The 26,738-nt window shown below is 43.0% G+C and overlaps 1 protein-coding gene across 2 annotated transcripts in view; it reads left to right on the forward strand.

Moving 5' to 3' along the window:
* Positions 1-18,910, forward strand: part of PIP5K1A (phosphatidylinositol-4-phosphate 5-kinase type 1 alpha) — a 53,158-nt gene extending 34,248 nt beyond the window's left edge. For both annotated transcript variants that reach the window (XM_058275356.1, XM_071207427.1), the window contains 7 exons: positions 8,869-9,074; positions 9,638-9,721; positions 10,636-10,684; positions 10,883-10,967; positions 12,368-12,511; positions 12,678-12,807; positions 17,244-18,910. In XM_058275356.1, coding sequence (XP_058131339.1) covers positions 8,869-9,074; positions 9,638-9,721; positions 10,636-10,684; positions 10,883-10,967; positions 12,368-12,511; positions 12,678-12,807; positions 17,244-17,328 — 783 coding nt within the window. In that variant the 3' untranslated portion in view covers positions 17,329-18,910. The remainder of the gene's footprint in view (positions 1-8,868; positions 9,075-9,637; positions 9,722-10,635; positions 10,685-10,882; positions 10,968-12,367; positions 12,512-12,677; positions 12,808-17,243) is intronic.
* The last annotated feature ends 7,828 nt before the right edge of the window (positions 18,911-26,738 follow it).

A 26,738-nucleotide genomic window follows, 5' to 3' on the forward strand; every position in this document is an offset into this window, starting at 1 on the left:
TTAAACATCAGTGGTCCGTCTCAGTCCTCTTCTTACCAGCTTTAAGAATCCACCACCTACTACCAGTTCTTGAAGATATTTTCCTACGTTTTCTTCTAGAAGCTTTGTGGTTCTTGCTTTTATATTTAGGTTTTTGATCCATTTTGATCCATTTTTGGATAAAGTGTGAGATAGGGGTCCTCTTTCCTTCTTTTGGCTATGGATATCCAGTTCTCCCAGCACCATTTGTTGAATGGACTATTTTGCCTGAGCTGTGCGGGTTTGACAGGCTTGTCAGGTCTCTCGACCCTAGAGTGAGAGTCTATTTCTGAACCATCAGCTTGGTTCCATTGGTCTATGTGTCTGTCTTTATACCAGTACCATGCTTTTTTTTTTTTTTTAACCACTGTAGCTAGATAATATGATTTAAAGCCTGGAAGCGAGAGTCCTCCAACTTTGCTTTTCCTTTTTAAGATGTTTCTGGCTATTCAAGACCCCTTACCCTCCCAAATAAATTTGATAATCATGTTTTCTATTTATTTATTTTTTTAAAGATTTATTTTTTATCCCCCCCCCCCCCCGTGTCCATTCACTGTGTGTTCTATGTCTGCTTGTGTTCTTGTCAGTGGCACCGGGAATCCATGTCTCTTTTTGTTGCGTCATCTTCCTGCATCAGCTCTGTGTGTGCGGTGCCATTCCTGGGCAGACTGCACTTTTTTTGCGCTGGGTGGCTCTCCTTATGGGGCGCACTCCTTGCGTGTGGGGCTCCCCTACACGGAGCCACCCCTGCGTGGCACAGCACTCCTTGCGTGCATCAGCACTGTGCATGGGCCAGCTCATCACACAGGTCAGGAGGCCCTGGGTTTGAACCTTGGACTTCCCCATGTGGTAGGTGGACGCCCTAGCTGTTGAGCCAAATCTGCTTCCCTCCATTTTTTACTTTTTTTTTAAAGATTTATTTTTTATTTATTTTTCTCCCTCCCCCACCCCCCAGTTGTCTGCTCTCTGTGTCCATTTGCTGTGTGTTCTTCTGTGACCGCTTCTCTCCTTATCAGCGGCACTGGGAATCTGTGTTTCTTTTTGTTATCTTATCTTCTTTGTCAGCTCTGTGTGTGTGCGGTGCCATTCTTGGGCAGGCTGCACTTTCTTTTGCCCTGGGCAGCTCTCCTTACGGGGTGCACTCCTTGCGCATGGGGCTCCCCTATGCGGGGGACACCCCTGCGTGGCAGGGCACTCCTTGCACGCATCAGCACTGCGCGTGGGCCAGCTCCACACAGGTCAAGGAGGCCCGTGGTTTGAACCGTGGACCTCCCATGTGGTAGGTGGATGCCCTATCTGTTGGGCCAAGTCCCCTTCCCCTCCATTTATTTTTAAAATGTTGGTGGAATTTTTTATCAGGATTGCACTGAATCTATATATCAATTTGAGTAGAATGGACATCTTAATCATATTTAGTCTTCTAATCCTTGGGCATAAAGTGTTTTTCAATTATTGAGGTCTTTTTTGGTTTCTCTTAACAGTGAGTTGTAGTTTTCTGAATACAAGTGCTTTACATCATTGGTTAAGTTTATTCCTAAATATTTGATTCTTTTAATTGCTATTGTAAGTGCAATTTTTTTTCCTGACTTATCCTGGGATTACACTTTTTTTTTTTTAATTTATTATTTTTAAAAAATTTCTCCCCCCCCCCCGTTGTCTGCTCTCCATGTCCATTTGCTGTGTGTTCTGCATCTGCTTGCATTATCAGACAGCACTGGGAAACTCGTCTCTTTTTTTGCTGTGTCATCTTGCTGCATCAGTTCTCCATGTGTGCAGTGCTACTCCTGGGCAGGCTGTGCTTTTTTCATGCAGGGCAGCTTTGCTTGCAGGGCATACTCCTTGCACATGGGGCACCCCTATGTTGGGACGCCCCTGCATAGCACTACACTCCTTGTACATGGCAGCAGTGTGTGTGGGCCAGCTTACCACATGGGTCAGGAGGCACTGGGGATTGAACCCTGGACCCTCCATATGGTAGACAGACCACTCTATCAGTTGAGCCATGTCCGCCTCCCATATTGCACATTTTTTTACTAGTGCCTTTTAAAGTCTATTTCATCTAATTTAAGTATAAGTACTCCAGCTTTTTTTTTTTTTTTTTTTTTAATTACCTAATGCATGGAATATCTTTTTCCAGTCTTGCAGTTTCAATCTATTGGTATCCTTGGGTCTAATGTGAGTCTCTTGCGGATAGCATATAGGTGGCTTATGTTTTCTTACGCATTCTGCCAGTCTGTCTTTTGACTGGGAAGTTTAATCCATTAATATCAATGTTATTACTGTAAAGGCAGTCCTTATTTCACCACTCTTTTGAGATTTATAGTTACTTTTATTGATATAATCTTCATTTTTAGACTCTCTTCCAAGCCTCTCTCTCCTGTCTTCTTTTCAGACTGTAGCATACCTTTTAGTATTTCCTGCAAAGCCAGTTTCTTGGTTATAAACTCTCTCAGTTTCTGTTTATCTATGAATATTCTAAACTCATCCTCAGTTTTTGAAAGATAATCTTGCCAGATATAAGATTCTTGGCTGGAAGTTTTTCTCTTGCAGTGTTTAAATGTATCATACCACTGTCTTCTTGCCTCCATGGTTTCTGATGAGAAATAGGCACTTAATCTTTTTGGGTATCCCTTATATGTGATGTATTGCTTTTCTTGTGCTGCTCTCAGAATTCTCTCTTTTTCTTTGGCATTTTACATTCTGATTAGTATTGTCTCAGAGTTGATCTATTTGGATTTATTTGGTGGGAGTACGTTATGCTTTAATAGGGTTGTGAAATTTTCTACCATTATTTCTTCAAATATTGCTTCTGCCCCTTTTTCCTTCTCTTTTCCTTCTGGGATACTCATGACACGTATGTTTACACATCTCTTGGTATCCTTTAGTTTCCTGAGACTTCATTCATTTTTTTTCCATTCTTTTCTTCATCTGTTCTTTTTTTTTTTTTTTTAAAGATTTATTTTTTTATTTATTTAATTCCCCTCCCCTCCCCCGGTTGTCTGTTTTCTGTGTCTTTTTGCTGCGTCTTGTTTCTTTGTCCGCTTCTGTTGTCGTCAGCGGCACGGGAAGTGTGGGCGGCGCCATTCCTCGGCAGGCTGCTCCTTCGCACTGGGCGGCTCTCCTTATGGGTGCACTCCTTGCGCGTGGGGCTCCCCTACGCGGGGGACACCCCTGTGTAGCAGGGCACTCCTTGCGCGCATCAGCACTGCGCACGGGCCAGCTCCACACGGGTCAAGGAGGCCCGGGGCTTGAACCGCGGACCTCCCATGTGGTAGACGGACGCCCTAACCACTGGGCCAAAGTCCGTTTCCCTTCATCTGTTCTTTTGTATGTTATTTTTGGAGGTCACTTCTTCAAACTTACCCATTCTTTCTTCTGCCTCCTCAAATCTGCTATTACATGATTCCAGTGCATTTTTTTTATCCCCCTGTGCATTTTTTTATCCCCCCCCTTGCAGCTTGCTTGCTGTCTGCTCTCTTGTATCCATTTGCTGTGTGTTCTTCTGTGTGTCTATATTTATTTATTTTAAAAAATTTATCCCCTCCCCACCCTTGTATCTTGTTTGTTGTCTGTTCTCTGTGTCCATTCACTGCACGCTCTTCTGTGTTTTTATTTGTCTCCCTTTTTTGTGTGTCACCTTACTGAATCGGCTCTCTGCGGTGCTTGCAGGCCAGCAGCTCTCTCTGGTGTGCGGGCAAGCCTGCCTTCACAAGGAGGCCCCAGGACGCGAACCCGGAGCCTCCCATATGGTAGATGGGAGCCCAACTGATACACAGCCACTTCCCTCCAGTGTATTTTTTAAAAATTAATTTATATATTTTATATATATTTAAAATTTATGTGTTTACTATCACCCACACACAAGCATACACAAACAATAGGTGCAAAGCAATAGTTGCAAATTTACAAAACAATCATATATAACACCATACAAGACCCTTGTAACTCACCCTACCACCAACACCTTGCATTTTGTTAAACCTTTTAAACTAATGATTAAGGAACATTGTCAAAATATTACTACTTTTTTTTTTTTTTTTTAAAGATTTATTTATTTATTTAACTCCCCCCCCTCCCCTGGTTGTCTGTTCTTGGTGTCTGTTTGCTGCGTCTTGTTTCTTTGTCCGCTTCTGTTGTCGTCAGCAGCACGGGAAGTGTGGGCGGCGCCATTCCTGGGCAGGCTGCACTTTCTTTTCACACTGGGCGGCTTTTCCTCACGGGCGCACTCCTTGCGCGTGGGGCTCCCCCACGCGGGGGACACCCTTGCGTGGGGCGGCATTCCTTGCGCGCATCAGCACTGCGCATGGCCAGCTCCACACGGGTCAAGGAGGCCCGGGGTTTGAACCGCGGACCTCCCATATGGTAGACGGACGCCCTAACCACTGGGCCAAAGTCCGTTTCCCAAAATATTACTACTAACCAAAGTATTTTTCCCACAACCCACCCTATTATTATCTTTATATCATTTATGTATGAAAATACATAAACAATTAAGTATATAGTAAATGTTGTGAACTTATAAAGCAAACATGCATAACATCATACAGGGGTCCCATACATCAACCTTCCACCAGTACCTTGCATTGTCATGAGACGTTTGTTACAAATTATTCAAGAATATTGTCAAAATCTTACTAGTAATTATTGTCCTTATCTTATATCTGGGGTGTTTTTCTCCCAACCCACCCCGTTATTGTTTTTTAAATATATTTTTTTATGACAGAAGCTTTAAACTTATAAAAACAATCATGTGCATGTGCAGAATTCCCAAACAGCACTCCTCTGTCAACACATGACACTGGTGGAACATTTGTTACAGATAAGATAATATCTGATTGTTACCACGTCCATAGTGTACATTTGACTCACATTTTCCATACTGCCTCATTATCAGCATAGTACATCTTTCACATAGATTCAAGAATATTAAATCATTACCTACTTACCACTGTCCATAGGTGACTCCAGTTGTATTTTTCCCATGCATTCCCAACACCCTGCAGTAGTGATGTATGTTTGCTCAAGCTCACAAAGGACACTATTGCATCTGTGCCATCAACCACAATTCTCATCCGCCTCTTGGTTTACTGTGCTGTGAAGTTCTTAGATTATTCTCTAATATTCTGTCAGTTGGCATTCATATCCCTAGACTACCATTTTTAGCCACATCCCCATTTATAAACTGCTGTTACTATTTGTTACCATCCACTCTATACATTTCCACACATTTACAGTAAAACTAATTAAAACTTCTACATACATTAAACATCAGTAGTCCATCTCAGTCCTCTTCTTATCTCCTTTAAGAATCTACCACCTACCACCAGGTCTTGAAGATATTTTCCAATAATTTCTTCTAGAATTTTTATAGTTTCTTGCTTTTATTTTTAGTTTTTTTATCCATTTCAAGTTAATTTTTGGATAAGGTGTGAGATAGGGGTTCTCTTTCCTTCTTTTGGCTATGGATGTCCAGTTCTTTCAGCACCATTTTATTGAATGAAATGTTCTGCCCGAGCTGTGTGGGTTTGACAGGCTAGTCAAAAATCACTTGACCATACATGTGAAGGTCTGTTTCTGAACCATCAGTTTGGTTCCATTGGTCTATATGTCTGTCTTTATGACAGTACCATGCTGTTTTTACCACTATAGCTAGGTAAAATGATTTAAAAGTCCAGAGATGAGGGTTTGCTTTTCCTTTTTATGATGTTTCTAGCTATTCAGGACCTCTTACCCTTCCAAATAAATTTGATAATCTTGTTTTCAGTTTTTTTTTAAAATGCTGATGAAATTTTTATGGGATTGCATTGAATTTGTATATCAACTTGAGTAGAATTGACACATCTTAATGATATTTAGTCTTCCAATCCATGAGTATGGAATGCTCTTCCAGTTATTTAGGCCTTTCAAAATTTCTTTTAACATTGAGGGCGCTGGCCATTTTTTGCAGGTCATGTGCCCATTCATGCAAGATCGTTAATAAAATTCTTTTATTTTCCAAAAAAAAAAAAAACCCCAGAAGAAAAAAAAACAACACATTGAGTTGGAATTTTTTTAATGCAAGTGCTTTACCTCATTGGTTAAGTTTATTCCAGTCTATTTGAGTTTTATCTGTCACATTTTATTTTCACCACTCTTTTGACACTTTTATTTACTTTTATTGATATAATCTTCATTTCTAGACTCTCTTCCAGGCCTCTCTCTCCTGTCTTTCCTTTTCAGGCTCTAGCACACCCTTTAGTATTTCCTGAAAATCTGGTCTGTTGCTTAGAAATTCTCTCAGTTTCTGTGTATCTGTGAATATTCTAATTTCACCCTCTTTTTTGAAAGACAACCTTGCTGGATATAAGATTCTTGGCTGAAAGTTTTTCTCTTGTAGTATCTTAAATGTATCATACCACTGCCTTCTTACCTCCATGGTTTCTGGTGAGAAATTGGCACTTAATCTTACTGGGAATCCCTTATATGGTATGCATTGCTTTTCTCTTGCTGTTATCAGAATTCTCTCTTTGTCTTTGGCATTTCACATTCTGACGAGTATGTGTCTTGGAGTTAGTCTGTTTGGATTTTTTCAGATGGGAGAATGTTGTGCTTTTTGGACATGAATGTCTATGTCCTTCAATAGGGTTAGGAAATTTTCTAACATTATTTCTTCAAATATTCCTTCTGCCCCTTTTCCATTCTCTTCTCCTTCTGGGACACACATGACATATATATTTGCACATCTTTTGCTGTCTTTAAGTTCCCTGAGACCTTGTTCAATTTTGTCCATTCTTTTCCTCATCTGTTCTTTTGTATGTTCACTTTCAGAGGCCATTTCTTCAAGCTTACCAACCCTTTCTTCTGCCTCCTCAAATCTGCTATTATATGACTCCAGTGTTATTTTAATTTCATTGATTGCACCTATCATTCCCATAAGATCTGCTATTTTTCTATGTATGCATTCAAACTCTTCTTTGCGCTGATTCAGTGTCTTCTTAATATCCTTAATCTTTTTAGCCATCTCATTGAATTGATTAAGGCTATCTGTTTGAACATCTATGATTAGTTGTCTCAACTTCTGTATGTCATCTGGAGGCTTATCTTGTTCTTTTAACTGGGCGATATCTTCCTGTTTCTTGGTGTGGATTATGTTTTTTGTTGGTATCTTGGCATCTGGCTTACTAGATGTATTTATTCTGTATACATTTTCTCTCTTTAGTTTAGGGCTTTCTTGCCCTTTGTCTTTTGCTGGTTGTGTTTTAGGAGCCAAGGATGTAGTTGGTGCTGTAGGCTGTAGAGGCTCAAGCTGCCTGCATTGCCCAAGGGACAGATGAAGCTTCTCCCAACTTTCTCCTTTGCCATGGGTAGGGACAGTACCACAGCCAAGTGTAATAATTCAAGTCATGCAGGCCTAAACTCTAGTTGCCTGGAGAGGTTAATGAAGCTTCACACCCCTTCTTCCCCTAGCTGGGGTAGAAATAGAGCTGCAGGTGTGAGCAGCAGTCTATGCCATGTGGGTTCAAAATGACTACAGTTACCCCAGTAGACTTCCTACTATTCAGTCTGTGCCAGCTGAATGTACCCACAGTTACCCAGAGAGGTTGGTGCAGGACCTGCCATCCTCCTTCCTGCTAGAGGTGGGGCTGAGGCCTAGGCTAGGGCTGAAGGCTGATCTTGGTGAAAGAAGCTGGTTCCTACCATCACTGATTTTCAATTAGCCCACCTTCCCATTATGCTGGGAGTGGAGTTAAAATGGAGGTGCTGGCCTCTTTCTGACCCAGACAGCTTCAAACTTTGGCTGTTCTTAGGGTTATACTTAAGCCAGCTGAAGTTACTAATCAGTAGCTGAAGTTGGTGGCCAGCCATCTCACCCTTCCCCTTTTTAGGGGAAATGGAGCTTCCAAGTCTATAGAACATCTCCTGAGGCGGCTTGCACCGCCAGTGCAGGATGATCACTAGCCTCCAAAGCATGGCCTGTATTTTCCCAGAGAGGCTGATGCAGGTCTCTCCAGGTTCTTCCTTGTTAGAGGTGGGACTGGGGCTTAGACTAGAGCTGCATTTGGATCTGGGTGGAAAGAAGGTGGTCCCGACCAGCACTGTGATTTTCAGTCTGTTTGCTTCCCCGTGTGCCAGGGGTAGAGTAAAAATGGCAGCAACTGGCCTCTTTCCGACTTAGAAAGTTTCAAACTTTAGCCGTTCTTAGGGTTATACTTTAGCCAGCCAGGTTTACTAATCATTAGCTGAAGATGGTGCCCAATCATCTCTTCCTCCTCCGTTTTTGGGAAGTGGCGCATTCGATTCCAGTAGTGGAGTAGCTCCCTGCCAGTGGAGGATGGGCACTGGCCTCCATGGCATGGAGCACTCTACTTACGAATCTCCTCTGCAGACGGGCAGACTCCTCCTTCCATTCTTTCAAGGATGATGCAGGATGCTCTTCTGGTTTCCTGGACCCCAAAACAGGTGTTTTAGGAAGCTTTGGGTGACTACTAACTGCCCTGTAGCAGGAGGTGACTCTAGGAGCACCTTACTCTGCCACCATCTTGCTGGTTGTCTTTTTTTAAAAAGAAGTTTTAGATTACAGGAAAGTTACATGAAGAATATTGAGGATTTCGGGGAGCAGATGTAGCTCAAATGGTTGAGTGCCTGCTTCCCATGTATAAGGTCCTGGTTTCGATCCCCAGTACCTCCCTAAAACAGAGAAAAAATGACTTACTTTGGCTCTTCTCCAAGGAGTAGGAGGAGCAAAGAATAATCCTATAGTTAGTGCTGGAGGGTCACTCTCAAGAGTAGTTCGATCATGAAAGCTGTCAGATCCTGGAAAAAAAATCCTTATATTTCCCAAGGCCTAGTTCATGTTTTTTCCTTCCTTAGGTGCTACAGAGCTTCAAGATAATGGATTATAGCCTCTTGGTATCAATCCACAACATAGATCATGCACAACGGGAGCCCTTAGGCAGTGAAGCACCGTACTCAGTTGACACTCGGAAACCTGCCCCCCAAAAGGCTCTCTATTCCACAGCCATGGAATCCATCCAGGGCGAGGCTCGGCGGGGTGGCACCATGGAGACTGATGACCAGTGAGTGGACTCAGGGGCACCAGGAAGGAGAACTTGACCTCAGCACTTTTTCTTAAGGAAGGGACCCAGCTTCTGTGAAGACGTAGCATTGATTCAGCAATTAAGTTAACACTAATGCTTACAGAACTGTGGAATTAACTTCCTTAAGAATCCAAAATGAAAGGGAGATGTCTTAAATTTGGGATTTGTCATAAATCTGGTAAGGAGAGCTATCTAAGATTCTAAAGAAGCATGTCTTAGTGGGCTTAAGATAGGAAAATATTGAGAAAATTTAGAGTTAGTTTGGGAGAACATTCCCACAATTGCTTTATAAGGGTGATTTTAGGTTCTCTTGGGTGGAGTTGGGGTGGAGGAGGCAGGCAAGTGAGATTTGAAGAGTAAGACATTAACGCAGCATGGTTCTTGGGGTGGGGGAAATGATCCTGCTGTTCCCAAGTTTATAAAAGATTAGGAACAGTTGTATTTGAGTCTGAATTCTGTTCCCTGACTAGACTTGAGGTTAGAAGTAGCCTCTACCAGCTAATCAGAAGGTTTTCTTATTCTTTCCTTCTTGTCTTCCTCAGTATGGGTGGTATTCCTGCCCGGAATAATAAAGGCGAAAGGCTGCTGCTTTATATTGGCATCATTGACATTCTGCAGTCTTACAGGTGAGGAGCATATGGATATCAGATTGGGAGGAGGAGAGGAAGGTGCAGATAGCCCTTCACATTTCTCTTTTTGATGGGTTTGTCACCACACCAAGTCTTCCTGAAGCAAAGACCTGCAGTCTGGCTGCTTACCTCATTGGGTTTCAAATGGTGGTTTATTTCCTTGTTTTTGCCTCTCTCCCTGGTTTCCTCGCCCCACAATCTCCCCAAACAACATATACCTTCTATGGAAAGCTGAGTCAGTCCCCTGAAGCACCAGGGTAGAATACACCATCTGTCTGGCTCTTCCTTTGTGAAAAACCTGTGAGATGAGTCATATTCCACATTGGGGTATAGCTGGAAACACATTCCCCTTTTCCATGGTGGAAAACAAGACAGTGACTGTGGTCTATAAAAAGTTATTTGTCTGTGGAACAAAGAGACAGTGAAGTGTGTAGAGAGGGAAGAACTGGAAATGTTAGACCTCAGTTCTGTTCCTGTAACATTTCAGGTACTGATGAGGATGGTTTTTGACTTATTGCTTTGGGGTAATCAGCCGATTTAAATTTTCCCTTTCAGGCTTGCCCATCTATCTGTCCACCTCTCCTTTTAAAATAATATTCTTGTCCCTTATGTGCCAGGGACATATTGCCTGCCCTTTTCCTACGAGGGGATAATCAGCTTATCTAGAAAAACAGCACTGGTCTTTATGCAGGATAAATGCTACCATGCTTTTTCTTTGGAAAGCTAGCATTACATAGTGGGAATGCCTTCTCAGCTTCTGTTTTTCAAGTTTTTCTGCTATCACTGCCTCTTTTAGCCCCTAAAATAAATAAATACATACTATATATATATACTTTGTTTTATTTAATTAATTTATATAAAGATCTCTCTATCAGAAACTCTGAGCACTTAATATAACTTTTTCTTGGCAGGTTTATTAAGAAGTTGGAGCACTCTTGGAAAGCTCTGGTACATGATGGAGTGAGTAACATCAACTGGAGGCTCTCTTCCCACCCTCTGTCTCCCTCACTTCTGATTTGTTCCCTCAGTTTCTTCCATATATTATTTCATTTGTAGCTTTTACCCTTCTACTAGCGTCTCGGCCTGGGGGAAAATGGCCCTTGGACAGGAGGCCCCTTCTCCCTCTCTAACTCTGTAGCCATCCCTTCTGCTCTGCAGGACACTGTATCAGTGCATCGCCCAGGCTTCTATGCTGAACGGTTCCAGCGCTTCATGTGCAGCACAGTATTCAAGAAGATCCCTTGTAAGTGGCTTCCTTACTCCAATGGCTCCCTTACCCCAAGAGATGGGGGACAGGACACCTCTGTCAGGGAGCTGCCAAGGCTAGAGCCCCTGAAAACCCTGCCCATCTTTGTGTCAGTAACTTCTTCTGTCCCACTTGTTTACGGGTTGCTGCCTTTTCCCTGGTTCATCCTCCCTGTATCATTGATGTGGGGGGCATTTCTGGGGAAACTGATAGGATTGCAAAAAATGCATAGTTGTGGGTGTAGGATCTATGCCAAAGGCTGAGATAGGCAGAGCCTATCCCTCGTTCCCCGGGGGTTCTCAGACTAGAATCAAGTGGTTGAAGAATCATTTGCTGATTTCTGTTTAGCAAGGTATTCTTAGTCTTTTCTCTCAACTTCCTAGGAAGTGCCCATGTTCTTCTATCTAAAGCTTCCATGCTGCTGCCACCAACAAATTCCAACTCCTCCTTATCTTCTCATCATTGGTATCATTTGTCCCTCAGTGGGACAGGAGGACCTAGGAATGCCAGGCAATCTTTTTTTTTTTAAGGTACCAGTACTGGGGATTGAACCCAGGACCTCATATGTGGGAGGCTGGCTCTCAACCCCTGAGCCACATCGGCTCTCCTGAGTTGGCTCCCTCATCTCTTTTGCTCAATGTTTGCTCATTGTTTTGCTCATTGGTTTTCTTTAGGAGGCACTGGGAATGGAACCTGGGACCTCCCATGTGGGAAGTGGGCACCCAACTGCTTCAGCCACATCCGCTCTCCAGGCAATCTTAAGAAACATGGAAAAATCCTTTTAAAGTCTTTTCAAAATGATATATAGGGGAGCAGATGTGGCTCAAGTGGTTGAGCATCTGCTTCCCATGTATAAGGTCCCAGGTTTGAGCCCCAGTACCTCCTAAAAACAAAACAAACAAAAATAAACCAACTCTCACTGGAGAGTGGATGTAGTTTAGTTGTTGAGTGCCTGCTTTCCATGTATGAGGTCCTGGGTTCAATCCCTGCTTACTTCCTAAAAAAAAAAATATATAGATAGATAAAAATATTAAGTTATTGCAGTGCTTTCTGTGTGCTAAGAAGATATAAAGCAAAAGAATCATCTTTGTCAGATTTATTGGAGGATGCTATTGAAGAAGGGAATTATGAAATAGAGGACAGTTCATCAGGTGGAAGCAACATCAGAGTTGAAGGTTGGAGGCGGCAGATGTGTATGTGTGATTCCAAAGTGAAGTGAATTGAGAGTCTCTTCTTTGGAGAGTAGATCATAGAGCCCATCTCCATTGACATTAACCCTCTTCCTGCTTCACAGAACAAATTAGGGTGTGTGTTGGGGACACTAGCAATTTGTATCTATGTCGTGGTGATGGTTTCTGAGGTGGGCGCTAAGTAGGCTCTCTTTTTCCCTTTTGAAGTGAAGCCCTCTCCTTCCAAAAAGTTTCGGTCTGGCTCATCTTTCTCTCGGCGGGCAGGCCCCAGCAGCAACACCTACATTTGCCAGCCACCAGTCTCTGGGGAACACAAGGCACAAGTGACAACAAAAGCAGAAGTGGAGCCAGGTCAGCGCCAGGGCTGGGGTCACCATGTGATTGGGCACACCCTCCCTTCCTTCTGAGCCTACTCTGTCCAGGAAAAGCCAAGTTGTTACATATTTTTCCATGTGTTCCCTTCAATCCATGTACTCCTCTTTTTTGTTTCATTGATTTCTTCCCTTTCTTCTTCCAGATGTCCACCTTGGTCGCCCTGATGTTTTACCTCAGACTCCACCTGTTGAGGAAATTAGTGAGGATTCATTCACTTCTGACACCAGCTTCACACCCATAGTTGAAGACGCTGTGCAAATACTAAGTACAAGGTTGGTTCCTTGGCTCTTTTCTCCATATAATCACATTTCTCTCTTCAGGTCCTTGGGTTTGTATTCTCCAGGAATTCTGTTTTTTTTCCAGGGATCATTGTCTTTTGCTCTTTGCTAGATTTGTATAAAGTTACCTTCCTAAGAGCTCATCTTGAGGTATTTGGGAAAGTGTGCCATTTCTTTGCATCTTTAGGAGGTGGGGCAAGTTTTGTGTTTGGGCTTCTCTGGTATTCAGTCAAAATACCCCCAGCCAACCCTTCATCTTCTGATGAGATGAATGAGAATTCTCAGCTTAGGAGTTAAGACTGGAAAGATCCTTGGATAGTGAATACAATGAGCAGTGTTTTAAAAGGGTCCAGTTTAAAAATTGTAACTTAATTTTGTTACCTGATATGTTAGTTATCTATTGTCTTATCATAAATAACCCTAAAATTTAGTGGCTTAAAATAACAAACATATGTTGTAATTTTTGTGGGTCAGGAATCTGGGAGTAGTTCAGCTACGTCCTGTGGCTCAAGGACTCTCATGAAATTTAAGTCAAGCTGTTAACCAGGGCGAGGGTTTCATCTGAAGGATCAACTTGGGACACATTTGCTTCTAAGCTCACTTCTGTGGTTGTTGACAGAATTCAGTTCCTGTGGGTTGTTGGACTGAGGACCTTAGTTCCTTACTGGTTCCCTTCTTCAGAGATAATGAATCAGAGTGTATGCACCTAAGCAGAAGCCACAGTCTTTTTGTAAGCAAATCTCAAAATTGGCATCTTATCATCTGTGCTGCTTTCTATCAACTCTAGTCCACTCTCAAGGGGGAAGGATTATACACAGGTCTTAATACCAGCAGAAAAGGATCATTGAGGAACATCTCAGAAACTGCCTATCACAGTGTGCCTTCTGGTCCCAGTGATCCACATCCCTTCCACATGCAAAATACACTTGCTCTCCCTGCTAAGGTATTAAAAGTCCCATTACAGCATCAGCTTAAAGTCCAGAATTTGTCATCTAAATCAGGTCCAGGTGTGGATGAGGCTACCCAGGCCTATTTCTCAAGTACAGTTCCTCTCAGTCTGTGGAATCTGTGAATCTAGAGAGACAAGTTTTCTAAGTTCCCCAGACACCCAGCATACAATGGTAGGACAAACCTAAGATGAACTATACATTCCTGTTTAAAAGGGAGAAAGTGGGAGGCACTCAGGAAACTGATTCATAGCTATTCCAAAATCCGGGAAATGTTGGAAGTTCTTTGATTAGTTCTCAAAGCATGGGGATAATTCTCCACTGGTACTTGGCTCCACCTTTTGGACTAGGTTTTGCCTTTCGAGTCTTCCTTTTTCATGAAAGCTAGAGTGTTTGTAGCTGAGTAGTTTCTCAGCCTGTTCCCTATCAGTAGAATTTCGGGCATGCAATAGCCTCTTCATTTGGCACTATTTCTTTCCCTTTTAGTTCAACCTTGCAATGTTTCTGTGTGATAGAATTCTCCCAGATTTTCACAGGCTGCCTGTGACTCTCATTGAGGTTCATTCATTCCAGGAGACAAAAGCCACACTCACAAGTTTTTTCTTGATAAGTCATAAGCTTTTTTTTTTTTTTTAATATAATCATAAGCTTTTAAGAGGTCTTATTGTTAAGTGGATGTACCCTTAATCTCTTTGAAGGGCCTTTTGAATGACTGCATAGTATTCTGAGCCACTACCTTTGATCTTTCCCAGGTCTTACTAAGGTGTTTTATTTTTTTTTTTTTTTAATTTTTTTTTTTTAATTTTTTTATTTTTTATTGACTTTGTAATAATATTACATTAAAAATATATATGTGAGGTCCCATTCAACCCCACCCCCCCACCCCCCCTCTCCCCCCCCCCCCAACAACACTCGTTCCCATCATCATGACACATCCATTGGATTTGGTAAGTACATCTTTGGGCACCTCTGCACCTCATATACATTGGTTCACATCATGGCCCATACTCTCCTCTATTCCATCAAGTGGGCCCTGTGAGGATTTACAATGTCCGGTGATTACCTCTGAAGCACCATCCAGGGCAGCTCCATGTCCCGAAGACGCCTCCACCTCTCATCTCTTCCTGCCTTTCCCCATACCCTTTGTCCATTATGTCCACTTTTCCCAATCCAGTGCCACCTCTTCTATGTGGACATTGGATTGGTTGTGTCCATTGCACCTCTATGTCAAGAGGAGGGTCAGATTCCACCTGGATGCTGGATGCAATCCTCCCATTTTCAGTTGTAATCACTCTAGGCTCCATGGTGTGGTGGTTGTCCTTCTTCAACTCCATCTTAGCTGAGTGTGGTAAGTCCAATAAATCAGATTGTAGGTGCTGGAGTCTGTTGAGGCTCAGGATCTGGCTATCACATTGTCAGTCCAGAGATTCAAATCCCCTAAATATATCTTAAACCCCAACATTAACTGCACCTCCAGCACATTAGCATGAAAGTCTTATGAAGGGAGATCCCATCTGAGTCCAGATTCATCACACATAAACACCATTTCCAAAGAGGGGCCATCTGCCCTGGTAGTTAACCCCATCGGCCATGACCATAACTCCCATGGGTCTCTTTAGCCCTCAAAGGAACCAATATCTGGGGGTTGTATCTGCTTTATCTGTCTCTCTGACTCTGCTCAGTTGTGCATGAGGGCAAACCCTCTGCCAGCCTCCAGACTCTTTTTTAGAAACTCGTAGCCATATAAACTCATTTCTCCTTTCCATTTCCCCCTTACTTTAGGTCAAACAGCATTTTAAAGTCATGGTATTTTATGTAGACATGGATATTCTGCTGATCCGCATTGAACCTTCCGTATAAGGTCATTTTCCAGTTGCATCATCAGTTGGTAGTTGATAGTGGTCCCTCGTTGCCAGGGAGGCTCATCCCCGGGTGTCATGTCCCGCGCTGGGGGGAAGGCATTGCATTTACATGCTAAGTTTGGCTTCGAGACTGGCCACATTTGAGTAACATGAAGGCTGACAGAAGGAAATTCCCAGGCACAAAGTTGCTCTAGGCCTTGTTCTTATTTTGGGTTTATCAGCTCACAAGCATAGTCATTAGCATCTGGGGCTCACTGTTGAACCCTCACTCCCTCCCGGTCCCCACCACTGTACCTGGGAGACTGTCGCTGCTCCCCTAGGGACCACGACAGAGCACCACTGGCCAGGAACCCAGTACCCCCCCTACTGTGGTTTTTAATTGTTGCCACTATGAGTATATCCAAACATTACCATGCACCCTGGACATATGTTCTGTACAGCTCCCTGTCAGTCATATATCACCTGTCATTGGTATCCCATACCAGTATCACTAAGGTGTTTTATAGTCATATTGCCATCTTCATCTTTAGACCACATTTTCTGGGCAGTGCCCTAAATTTTAATTTTAATTTTAGCATGGTTTGACATCTGACAAGGCTGAGAATTTTCAAGACCATCAAGTCCTGGCTTCTTTTTGTTTAACATTCTTCCCTCAAGTTATTTCTCTCCTCTCACATTTTACTATAAACAGCAAGAAGAAACCAGATAGCACCTTGAACATTTCTGCCCAAGTAGAAGCCACAATATTTTTGTAACTCACTTTCAGTATCATCACCTGTGCTGCATTCTGGTCACTAAAAGAGAGTTAATAATCCAGCCCACATTCAAGAGGAGGGAATTAAACATTGTTTTGACTTTCAGGAGGCAGGAATCTTTAGTTACCTTAGAGCATGGGTTCTTAAGGGATCCACATGCTTGAATTGAAATAAAAAAAAAACCAAAACATTATTCTTGTGGGACGTGTTGTTGAGGGTGTGAAATATTTATTAAATAATACACAATATAGTGTGGATTTAGTAAAGGGTCTGTGGTTTTCACCTGACTGGCAGAGGGGTCCATGGACCCCTGTCTTAGAGGCTGCCTGTCACACCTGGGTATTAAAGACAGAGGAGGATACTAGGAAATATTTCACAGTACTCAGAAAACTAATTAAAATAATGTTCTTCCAAATCTAGTAGCTTCTTAATCTCCTTTCTGAATCCCAGGTTCTAAAATGAAATTTGAAGGAATTATGAGATACATGACTTGAGAATCCTCTTTCTTTTTTTATCTTCTAATTTTTCTCCTCTCTACCGCCATCTTTTTCCCCCCCCGTTAGTTCAACGCTTGCAGTTGCAGAATCAGAGGTCGCCCGTGTGAGTGTCTGGGGAGGTGAATGCTTGGAAGGGTATAAAGAGGATCACTGGTGGAATGGAGCAAGGAGTTAATTGGCAAGGTTAGAGGGATTGAGTACCCCTAAACCTTTCTTTTTAAAGATTTTGTATTTTTTGCATTTGGAAGCTGAAGTTGAAATAGAAGAAAACTTCTGAGCCCTGCCAACCAGGCTGAAATTATCTTGAATTCCATTCTTTCCTCATCTCATACCTCCACATCCTTAACTTTACATCCTTTATCTTTTCAGTGAGCAAAACACCTCAGAAGACCCGGAACAAGATTCTGCCATCTCTGTGATTCCAAGACGTCAGCCTTTGACCCAGCAGTGCTGAGTTTCCTTCTTTTTATTCATCAAAAAAGGAGTGTAATGGAGGCTAGGGTTGCTGTCTCCTTCCTGAAGAAGACCTTCTCCTCCTTCCCCTTCCTCATGAACGGGAATTTGTGTGTCAGGCAGTTGAGGACAGCAGCATCCCCTCAGTGTCAGAGTTGGGTGATAAGATTTTTCAACTGGTGAACCTTGGCTTTCACAATTGGATTTTTTTCAAAACCCCCCCTCTTCGTGTTGGAAGTGGGGTTGCTGGACTTGGTGGTTTTCGTCCACTTCATCTACCTTCACTGGGAGCTGGACTTATTTCCCTCAGGACATACTTGCTGGCACGTTATCCCTACCTTAGCTCTTTCTCTCTGGTCCCTGGAAGAAGACCCCTGTAAACTCTAAAGGGTTTTAGGGGAGCAAGCGTGTTTAACCCCCTGCCAATCTTCTTCTTTTTTTATAAAAAAAAAGGAAAAGAAAAAATAGTGCCCAGCACACAGGTTCAAGCTGGACAGTTTCAGCTCAAACCTCCAGAAGTGTTGGAGAGATGCCTATTCATAGGTTTCCCTCAGAAGAACTGTGGTGTTCATGAAGCAGAAGTGTGGTGATTGCTTTGCCAGAAGGAGCTCTTTTTTAATTCCTTCTCTCTTGATGAATTTCTAAGGCTGAAGGAATGGAGAGAGTGGGACATGGGGTAATCCTTACCCCTTTTGTTAAAAAAAAGAAAAAAATGGGGCAGCCATGGGGCTCGGAGAACAGAGCCCCTCTTAAACAGGACCCTACTTACTGCCAGGCTAAAATGATTATTGCTGTTTTGCAATTTGATACATATTCTCGTTTTTCTAAATATAAAGGTTTATCAAATGAATTTTAGATCCTTCTCTAAAAATGGAGATTTCGTCTTTGTTCTTACCTTTCCCAGCAGTTTTCTGCTGTTTGTAGAACTGAATTGGAGAGGGGGACACTTGTGTCTATTTAACAGGCTATTCCTGTCTGTAAGGTCAGAGAATATTCTCTTAAACTCATGGTAGCCAGCAGATATCTGCCTTGGTGAGGTCTTTGCTGTACCCACATGCCCTGACTCTCTATGCAGAGAAGTTAGAAATGGGACTTACATAAGCCCTCTTTTCCAAGGGTTGTGGTTCTTGATCTCATCCTTCTACTCTTGTCAGGGAGAGAAGGGAGCCTGGCGTCTCAGGCATGTTGTTGAAATCCCATACTTTACCCTGTCCATCCCACCCTACCTTGATAGTAGGTAAGTCCATACCCCAAGTAACTGTCTATATTAGACACCTCCAGCCAGTTTCTGGCTGCCTGTCTTTGCTGCCATGTTCTTTTTTACAAGAATGAAAGAAACAGTTCTTGCTATTTTTTTCATAGTTTACTATTTATGATGTATTTAAGTGTTTTATTCAGGACAGAGTTCTGTGGGGGTGGGGGGATATTTGAGGGAGGACTCGGTCTTAGGAAAGGGAATGGGGGATCAGCATTTTTACGAAGTGTCACTATTTGCCTCTACTTTGTATTGTTAAGAAATGGCAAATGCATTATAAAAGTGATAAAATCTGGATCCAATGTATTAAACTTTTATCAGTTATTTAGATCTGTTGTTGCTTCCTTGTTCTTTTTTTTTTTTTTTTTTTAAGATTTATTTATTTATTTAATTCCCCCCCCCTCCCCTGGTTGTCTGTTCTTGGTGTCTATTTGCTGCGTCTTGTTTCTTTGTCCGCTTCTGTTGTCGTCAGCGGCTCGGGAAGTGTGGGCGGCGCCATTCCTGGGCAGGCTGCACTTTCTTTTCACGCTGGGCGGCTCTCCTCACGGGTGCACTCCCTGCGCGTGGGACTGCGCATGGCCAGCTCCACACGGGTCAAGGAGGCCTGGGGTTTGAACCGCGGACCTCCCATATGGTAGACAGACGCCCTAACCACTGGGCCAAAGTCCGTTTCCCGCTTCCTTGTTCTTTTTCATACACCTATCTACCCCACCCACCTCCCTAATCCCTCCAGGCTCAGTTTTGTTCTTGTTGCGCTGAACAAAAGCTGAATCCTTTCAGTTTCCCTCCAGTTTCAGTATAACTCAGGTTGAGAGAAATGGCTTCATTCCCTGCCTCTTGGCATCCAACTCTATCTTCTTCACAACATGAGCTTGACAAGGAAAAATTGCGGTTGAATAGGAGAATTACTTTAGGTCTCTTGCCAGGTTGTAACCCCGTGTAATACAGGGACTTAGGGATCTAAATCTTAAAATTTACTCAGGTTTAGGAGGAAGGACAACGGTGGGAAAAGCCAGCTTGAGGTAGCTTGCACGATTCTCTTCCTTTCCTTTTACTGAGCTGGGTCTGGGGTATTAATCTTAGAAAAGCATAGAAGCATAGAGATTGATTTCCTCAGCCCTGTGTTTCCCTCTTTTATGAGGTTGAACTTAAAACTATTTTTCTGTGATGGGAAACTAGAAAAAAAGGTGGATTTGTTCGGAGGCATGTGGAAATGGGGCACTGGAGAGTAGCAAGTTAAGCATTGTTTGTTTCTATGCATCTATTCTATAGATATTTTGTTGCAACTGTTTTTCAGAAGAAATAACTGCTCTTCTAGAGTTTACAGTATTTGGGGAGCACAGACACCCCTACACAAAAGCAACATTTTAAATGTGATACAGTTAAGGATTTAAGTTTTCTAGAATTGGTACAGAACTTAAAGTTTGAGGAAATCAAAGATTAAAGGTTACTTTGGGCTGGAAGTGTTGGGGAGAAGTTTCACAGCTGAGCAAGGGCCTGGGGGCATGAGAATGGTATATTTAGAGAACAAGGAAGCAGTGGAGATGTTTTAGAGAACAAGGAAGAGATCATAGTGAAACAAATGAGCGAGATTTGGGTGTGAATGTTGGAGTAGGTAAAAATAAAGACAGCATTGGAAACAGTGCTAGTCTGAATAATTTTTATTTTAAACTCTAGGCAACAGGGAACCATGGAATGTTTTTGCTCCTTAGTAGGACATGAACAAAACAAAATAATTCAGAGACTTATTGTGCTAACAAAGTAATATTACAGTGGATAGAAAAGAAAAAGAATGCTTAGACTAATAATTCAGGTGTACCAGGCAGGGATTGTGGGAAAATGGAGTAGGAAGCTCCAGGAATCAGTCCCTCCAGCAAAAACAAACAAACAAACTTGAACTGGTAGAAACTGCTTAAATCAAATATTTTGGGACTCTGGAGTCTAGAGGAATTCTTGCAGTATCCAGGGAGACCTGGATGAAGAAGGTGGTACGTACCGGTAAATTCACTTTCCTTCCTTATAACAGTTATCATCCCCTGATCACATATCAGGCAGTTGTGGGGACTGCAGGCCATGTCCTGGTGCAGCTTGCTGGTGGGCAATAAGGACTTTGTCCTCCAAAAATGGTGTGTGTGATCTGACTGTTGATCAGTGCTCTTGATTGCTCCTTTGGATCATGGCGTAGCGATTGTTTCAACCTCACCGGCAGAGCCGGCAGAGCAGCCAAGGAGTCCTAAAGAAACCAGTACCATTTTTTTCCCCTCCTTTCTCTGGAAGCAAAAGTAATTTGGAAAAGCCAACAAACTGAAAAAAAAAATGGACCAGCATTCTTAAAAGAGTGGGAGATTAAGATTTCCAGAGTTACAACACTTAATACTCAGAATGACTAGTTCTTAACAAAAGATTACAAAAAACATAAACCATAAAGTATGGTTCATTCTCAGGGAAAAAAAATTTGACTAAAATCATTCTTGAGGAAGCTTATATACACTGGAAATATAGTCAAAAGACATTACATCAACTGTCTTAAATGTGTTCAGTGAACTAAAAAAACACGGACAGAATTAAAGGAAATTATGAAAATGAACAAAGAAAAGATAGAAATTATAGAAAGGAAGCAAACAAATTCTGGAGCTGAATAGTACAATAATAATAATTGAAATGAAAACCTGACCAGAGGGTTTCAACAGCACGCTCGAACAGACAGAAGAGGATTGATGAACTTGAAGACAAAAATATTGAAAATATCTAACAGGAGCGAAAAGAAAAAAATATTGAAATAAATGGTCCAAGGGACCTGTGGGACCCATGAGGCATACCAATATATGCATCATAGGAGTTGCAGAAAGATGAGAAAGGAGCAGAAAAGGTATTTGAAGAGCTAATGGCTGGAAAATTCCCAAATTTGATGAGACAGAAATATGCACACCCAAGAAGCTCAATGAACTTCAAACAGGGTACACTCAAAAAGATCTTTTTTTAAGATTGATTTATTTCTCTTACCTTCCCTCTCTCCCCCCGCCCCGTTGTCTGCTCTCTGTCCATTTGCTGTGTGTTCTTCTGTGTCTGCTTGTCTTCTTGTCAGAGACACCTGGAATCTATCTCTTTGTTGTGTCATCTTGCTGAGTCCACTCTCTGTGTGTGTGGCACCACTCCTGGGTGGGCTGCACTTCTATGGCAGGGTACTCCTTGCGCACAGCAGTACTGCACGTGGGCCAGCTCACCACACGGATCAGGAAGCCCTGGGTTTGAACCGTGGACCTCCCATGTGGTAGGCAGATGCTCTATCCACTGAGCCAAATCCACTTCCCTCAAAGAGATCTTGACCAAAGTACAGTAAAACTGTTGAAGCAGCCTGGGGCAAAAGACTCCCTACATTAAGTCAGTCAAGAAAGGAGGTAAAGGTGGATAAATAAACTAGCATATGTAAAGCACCTATCTAAGGGCTGTTATGAAGAGAGAGAGAAAGAGAATGCATGTTGAATGTTTAGAACAATGCCTGGCACTTAGTAAGTATTTAGAAAACATTAAGCATTATTTCTGTAACTGAGAATTTGCAAATGTCTAGGAAAATATCCTTCAATGATGTGAAAATGGAATTCTCCCAAGATTCTAAACTCTATGACATCTTTAAATGCATGTGAATTTACATGTCCAAGAAGTGCAGCATACCCCAATCAGGGGTGATCTCTGTGATGTTTTTTTTCCTTATTAAGAATTCCATTTATTTATTTTTTATTTATTTAAAAATTGTTTAAATTTAATTGCCTTTTTTTTAATCCCCCCTTGCGATTATTTTTTTGCATGCTGTCTGCTCTGTGTCCATTTCGCTGTACATTCTTCTGTGTCTGTATTTATTTATTTTCCCCTCCCCTCTTGCAGCTTGCTTGCTGTCTGCTCTCTCTGTCCATTCGCTGCAGGCTCTTCTGTGTTCTTGCTTTTCTCCCTTCTTTTGTTGCGTCACCTTTGCTGAGTCAGCTTTCTGCAGCATCTGCGGGCTGGATGGCGCTCCGCAGCGCGTGTGGGCTGAGCGGCACTCTCTGCAGCAGGTGGGCAAGCCTGCCTTCACAAGGACGCCCCGGGACATGAACCCAGCGCCTCTCATGTGGTAGACGGGAGCTCATCTGAGTGAGCCACAGCTGCTTCCCAATTGTCTTTTTTTTTTAAAGGTACAAGATCACAAAACATGTTACATTAAAAAATACAAGAGGTTCTCATATATCCCACATCCCACCCCCAAATCCTCCCACATCAACAACCCCTTTCATCATTGTGGCATATTCATTGCGTTTGGTGAATACATTTTGGAGCACTGCGGCACCACATGGATTAGAGTTTACATTGTAGTTTACACTCTCCCCCAGTACATTCAGTGGGTTATGGCAGGATGTTTTAAAATGTCAGTGCTCCTTGGTCTGTATGATAATTTAAACTGTATACTCCAGTTTGGACATGTTCTTGGTCTTTTTTTTTTTTAAGATTTATTTTTTATTTCTCTCCCCTTCCCCGCCCACCCACCCCCAGTTGTCTGCTCTCTGTGTCCATTTGCTGTGTGTTCTTCTTTGTCCGCCTGTATACTTGTCAGCGGCACCCAGAATCTGTGTCTCTTTTTGTTGTGTCATCTTGCTGCATCAACTTCTGTGTGTGCAGCACCACACCTGGACAGGCTGTACTTTTTTTGCACCGGGTGGCTCTCCTTAAGGGGTGCACTCCTTGTACTTGGGGCTCCCCTATGGGACACCCCTGTGTGGCATGGCCTTCCTTGTGCACATCAGTGTGCACGTGGGCCAGCTCCACACAGGTCAGGAGGCCCCGGGTTTGAACCCTGGACCTCCTGTGTGGTAGGCGGACGCCCTATCCATTGGACCAAATCTGCTTCCCTGTTCTTGGTCTTGATCCACATTCTGGTGGTTATGGAGCCATTGTAAATAGAATCTCTTCAAGATGTTACTTCAGTTATGGTGTCACCCACTGAATCAGAATGGGCTTTAGTCTGGATTACTGGACTCTTGCAGAGTGAAAGTCAGATGAAAAGGCCAGGAAAAGTGTTACCATGTGACAGAAAAGCCAAGGACCAAGGATAGCCAGCAGCCAGCCGCAGAAGGCATGTTACCGGTGGTGGAGTTCCAGGTTCTTGGTTATGTTGCAGAAGGAAGTTTAAGGACGCACCATACTTTAAACAAGCAAGTAAAGAGTTTATTGAGAAACCAAAGAAAGCAAGAGTAAACACTTGAGACTTGAGTGCGGACATGCTCAAGAGCAAAACACACGCTGGAGCCCCTGGGTAAGCTTTCTTAAAGCCATTCTTTCCTCTTCCCTGCTTCCCCATGTTAAGGAGGGATCCTATTTGCTGTTCTGGGGGGTTGCTTTCCTGCCTTCCTGTTGGTTTATACTTATGGGGGTTCAGGGGCTCTAAAGCCCTGGCTTCCCCTCTCTAAGAGAAACTCAGCCCACCATACCTGCCTGCATGCCCCAGGACAAGGTAAAACGTAACAAACCTCCTCCCAAGTAAACGATGTACAGATGGTACTGCAGACTGTAATTTTCTCCAGGATGTGCAATCCCTTCCTACAGTAACATCACTAGACCCCATTTATGTGCTTCAGGACCCTACCAGAAACTTTGCTATGAAATACATTTGTTCTGAAACCCTTTCTATTGCCCCTCATTTTCCCGCCTCTCTGTGGAGTGCTATCTTCATTCTCTGGACCGCCGCCACCAGAGAGCATCTCTCTGTAAGTCCCAATTAGTAAAGCTCATGTCTGACACCTCGCCAGGTGTGTCCTCTGGTCTTGCTGCCACCCTGACCCGTGCCCTCCACGAGCTGGGTTGTAACAATTGGTGAGCCAGGCAGGAGACTGAAGGACTGCCAGCGTAGCAGGCATGAGCTCTGGGAAGGGACAATTCACAGGGGAAACCCTGGGTTGGCCTATAACATCCATGTGGGGAGGGGTGGCTGCCCTCCAGGATAAGTGGGTACCAATGAGAGAATATGGGGAGGCCCTAAAAACTCTGACTGTGCTACAGTAGATGGCCAAGCAGCTGCATATAAATAAGAAAAAGGGAAACTGCCAGATAGCGGCAGCTGTAGGAGACTTGCAGGTGGCTACTGAGGCAGAACAAATGGTAAAGTCCTCTTGTGCACTGCTTAAAAGAAGAGTTAATGTTAGAAAGGGACATGCGCCTCACATGGGCAAAAAATTCTTTAACCAACCACCTGCACCATGTTAATAATCAGTTTAAATCCCTGGAGTGTAAATATGCTCGGGCTAGGGGCCACAGGCTGCCTCAGGTCTGGGTCTGGAGGACAGTAACCATCCCTGCTGGGACCCTCAGGCATGGGACCCTATGGACTCCTCCTCAGATAAGGAGAGAGAGGAAGAATGGGAGAAGGGCTAGGTGTGAGGAAAGAGGGAAACAGGCCAGGGAATTAAGAATCATAGTTTGGGAAACGGACTTGGCCCAGTGGTTAGGGGTCCGTCTACCACATGGGAGGTCCGCGGTTCAAACCCCGGGCCTCCTTGACCCGTGTGGAGCTGGCCCATGCGCAGTGCTGATGCGTGCAAGGAGTGCCCTGCCACGCAGGGGTGTCCCCCGCGTAGGGTAGCCCCATGCGCTAGGAGTGCACCCCGTAAGGAGAGCCACCCAACGTGAAAGAAAGTGCAGCCTGCCGAGGAATGGCGCCGCCCACACTTCCCGTGCCACTGACAACAACAGAAGCAGACAAAGAAACAAGACGCAGCAAATAGACACTGAGAACAGACAACCGGCGGAGGGGGTGAATTAAATAAATAAATAAAATCTTAAAAAAAAAAAAAAAGAATCATAGTTTGTTCTGTAATTCCCCAATTTAAACATTTTAGCATCTTTAAAATGATGGTAATGAACGCAATTACTAAATTTCAGGAAGAAATAAAAAAGTCCTTGAAAGCTATGGAAAGATATTTTCTAAATTGTGATTAAAACAAATAATTATATTCCAAAACCTAGCGGTCAGTATGCTTTAAAAGTTATTCATAATTTTAGAAGTTTATTGAAAGAGAAAGGTTTTAGCCTCCTGTGAAGGGAAGAAAATGAGGAACATTTCTTGCATGAACTATAATTGTTTCAGTTTTATTTGGCTTAGGTATCATCTCCCTAGGCTTATTGGCCACTAACGATATAAACTAGCATTATATGAATTAGATTGGGGTTTGGTTTTTTTTCAGCCACATCAGCTCCCCTGAGTTAGTTTTCTCATTTTCTTGTGTTTTTGTTTTTAGGAGGCACTGGGGACTGAACCTGGGACCTCCCATGTGGGAAGCAGGCGCTCAAGCACTTGAGCCACATCTGCTCCCCAGTATTAAATCTTTCAGATAATAAAATTGTTCATTTTTAATAACATATATAGATCTGTCCTAAAGTGAAATGACCAATTTGTACATAACAAAATAAGAAATATTAAGATAAAACTTAAATGGATAATAGTAAATTTCATTGGTAGCTAATTGTGATTTTTTAAAAATATTTATTGGGAAGTGGACTTGGCCCAGTGGTTAGGGCGTCCGTCTACCATATGGGAGGTCCGCGGTTCAAACCCCGGGCCTCCTTGACCCGTGTGGAGCTGGCCCACGCGCAGTGCTGATGCGCGCAAGGAGTGCCCTGCCACGCTGGGGTGTCCCCCGCGTAGGAGAGCCCCATGCGCAAGGAGTGTACCCCATAAGGAGAGCCGCCCAGCGCGAAGGAAAGTGCAGCCTGCCCAGGAATGGCACCGCACACACGGAGAGCTGACACAGCAAGATGATGCAACAAAAAGAAACACAGTTTCCCGTGCTGCCGACAACAACAGAAGCAGGCAAAGAAGAACATGCAGCAAATGGACACAGAGAACAGACAACTGGGGCAGGGGGAGGGGAGAAAAATCAATAAAAAATAAATCTTTAAAAAAATATCTTCATTAATAAGCAGAAACTAAGAGAGTTTGTAAAAAATAAGCTACCTTTGTAGAAAGTATTAAATGGAGCCTTACAGCCCAAAAGGAAAAGACAGGAGAGAGAGGCTGGAGGAGAGTGCAGAAGGCAAGATTAGGAGAAAGCATAACCAAAGGAGTAAAAAAAGGATGAAAATAAGATATGACATATGAAAACCAAAGAATAAATGGTGGAAGTAAGTAATGC

The sequence above is a fragment of the Dasypus novemcinctus genome, chromosome 13, assembly GCF_030445035.2.
Source record: "Dasypus novemcinctus isolate mDasNov1 chromosome 13, mDasNov1.1.hap2, whole genome shotgun sequence".
In the NCBI taxonomy this organism is placed as follows: Eukaryota; Metazoa; Chordata; class Mammalia; order Cingulata; family Dasypodidae; genus Dasypus; species Dasypus novemcinctus.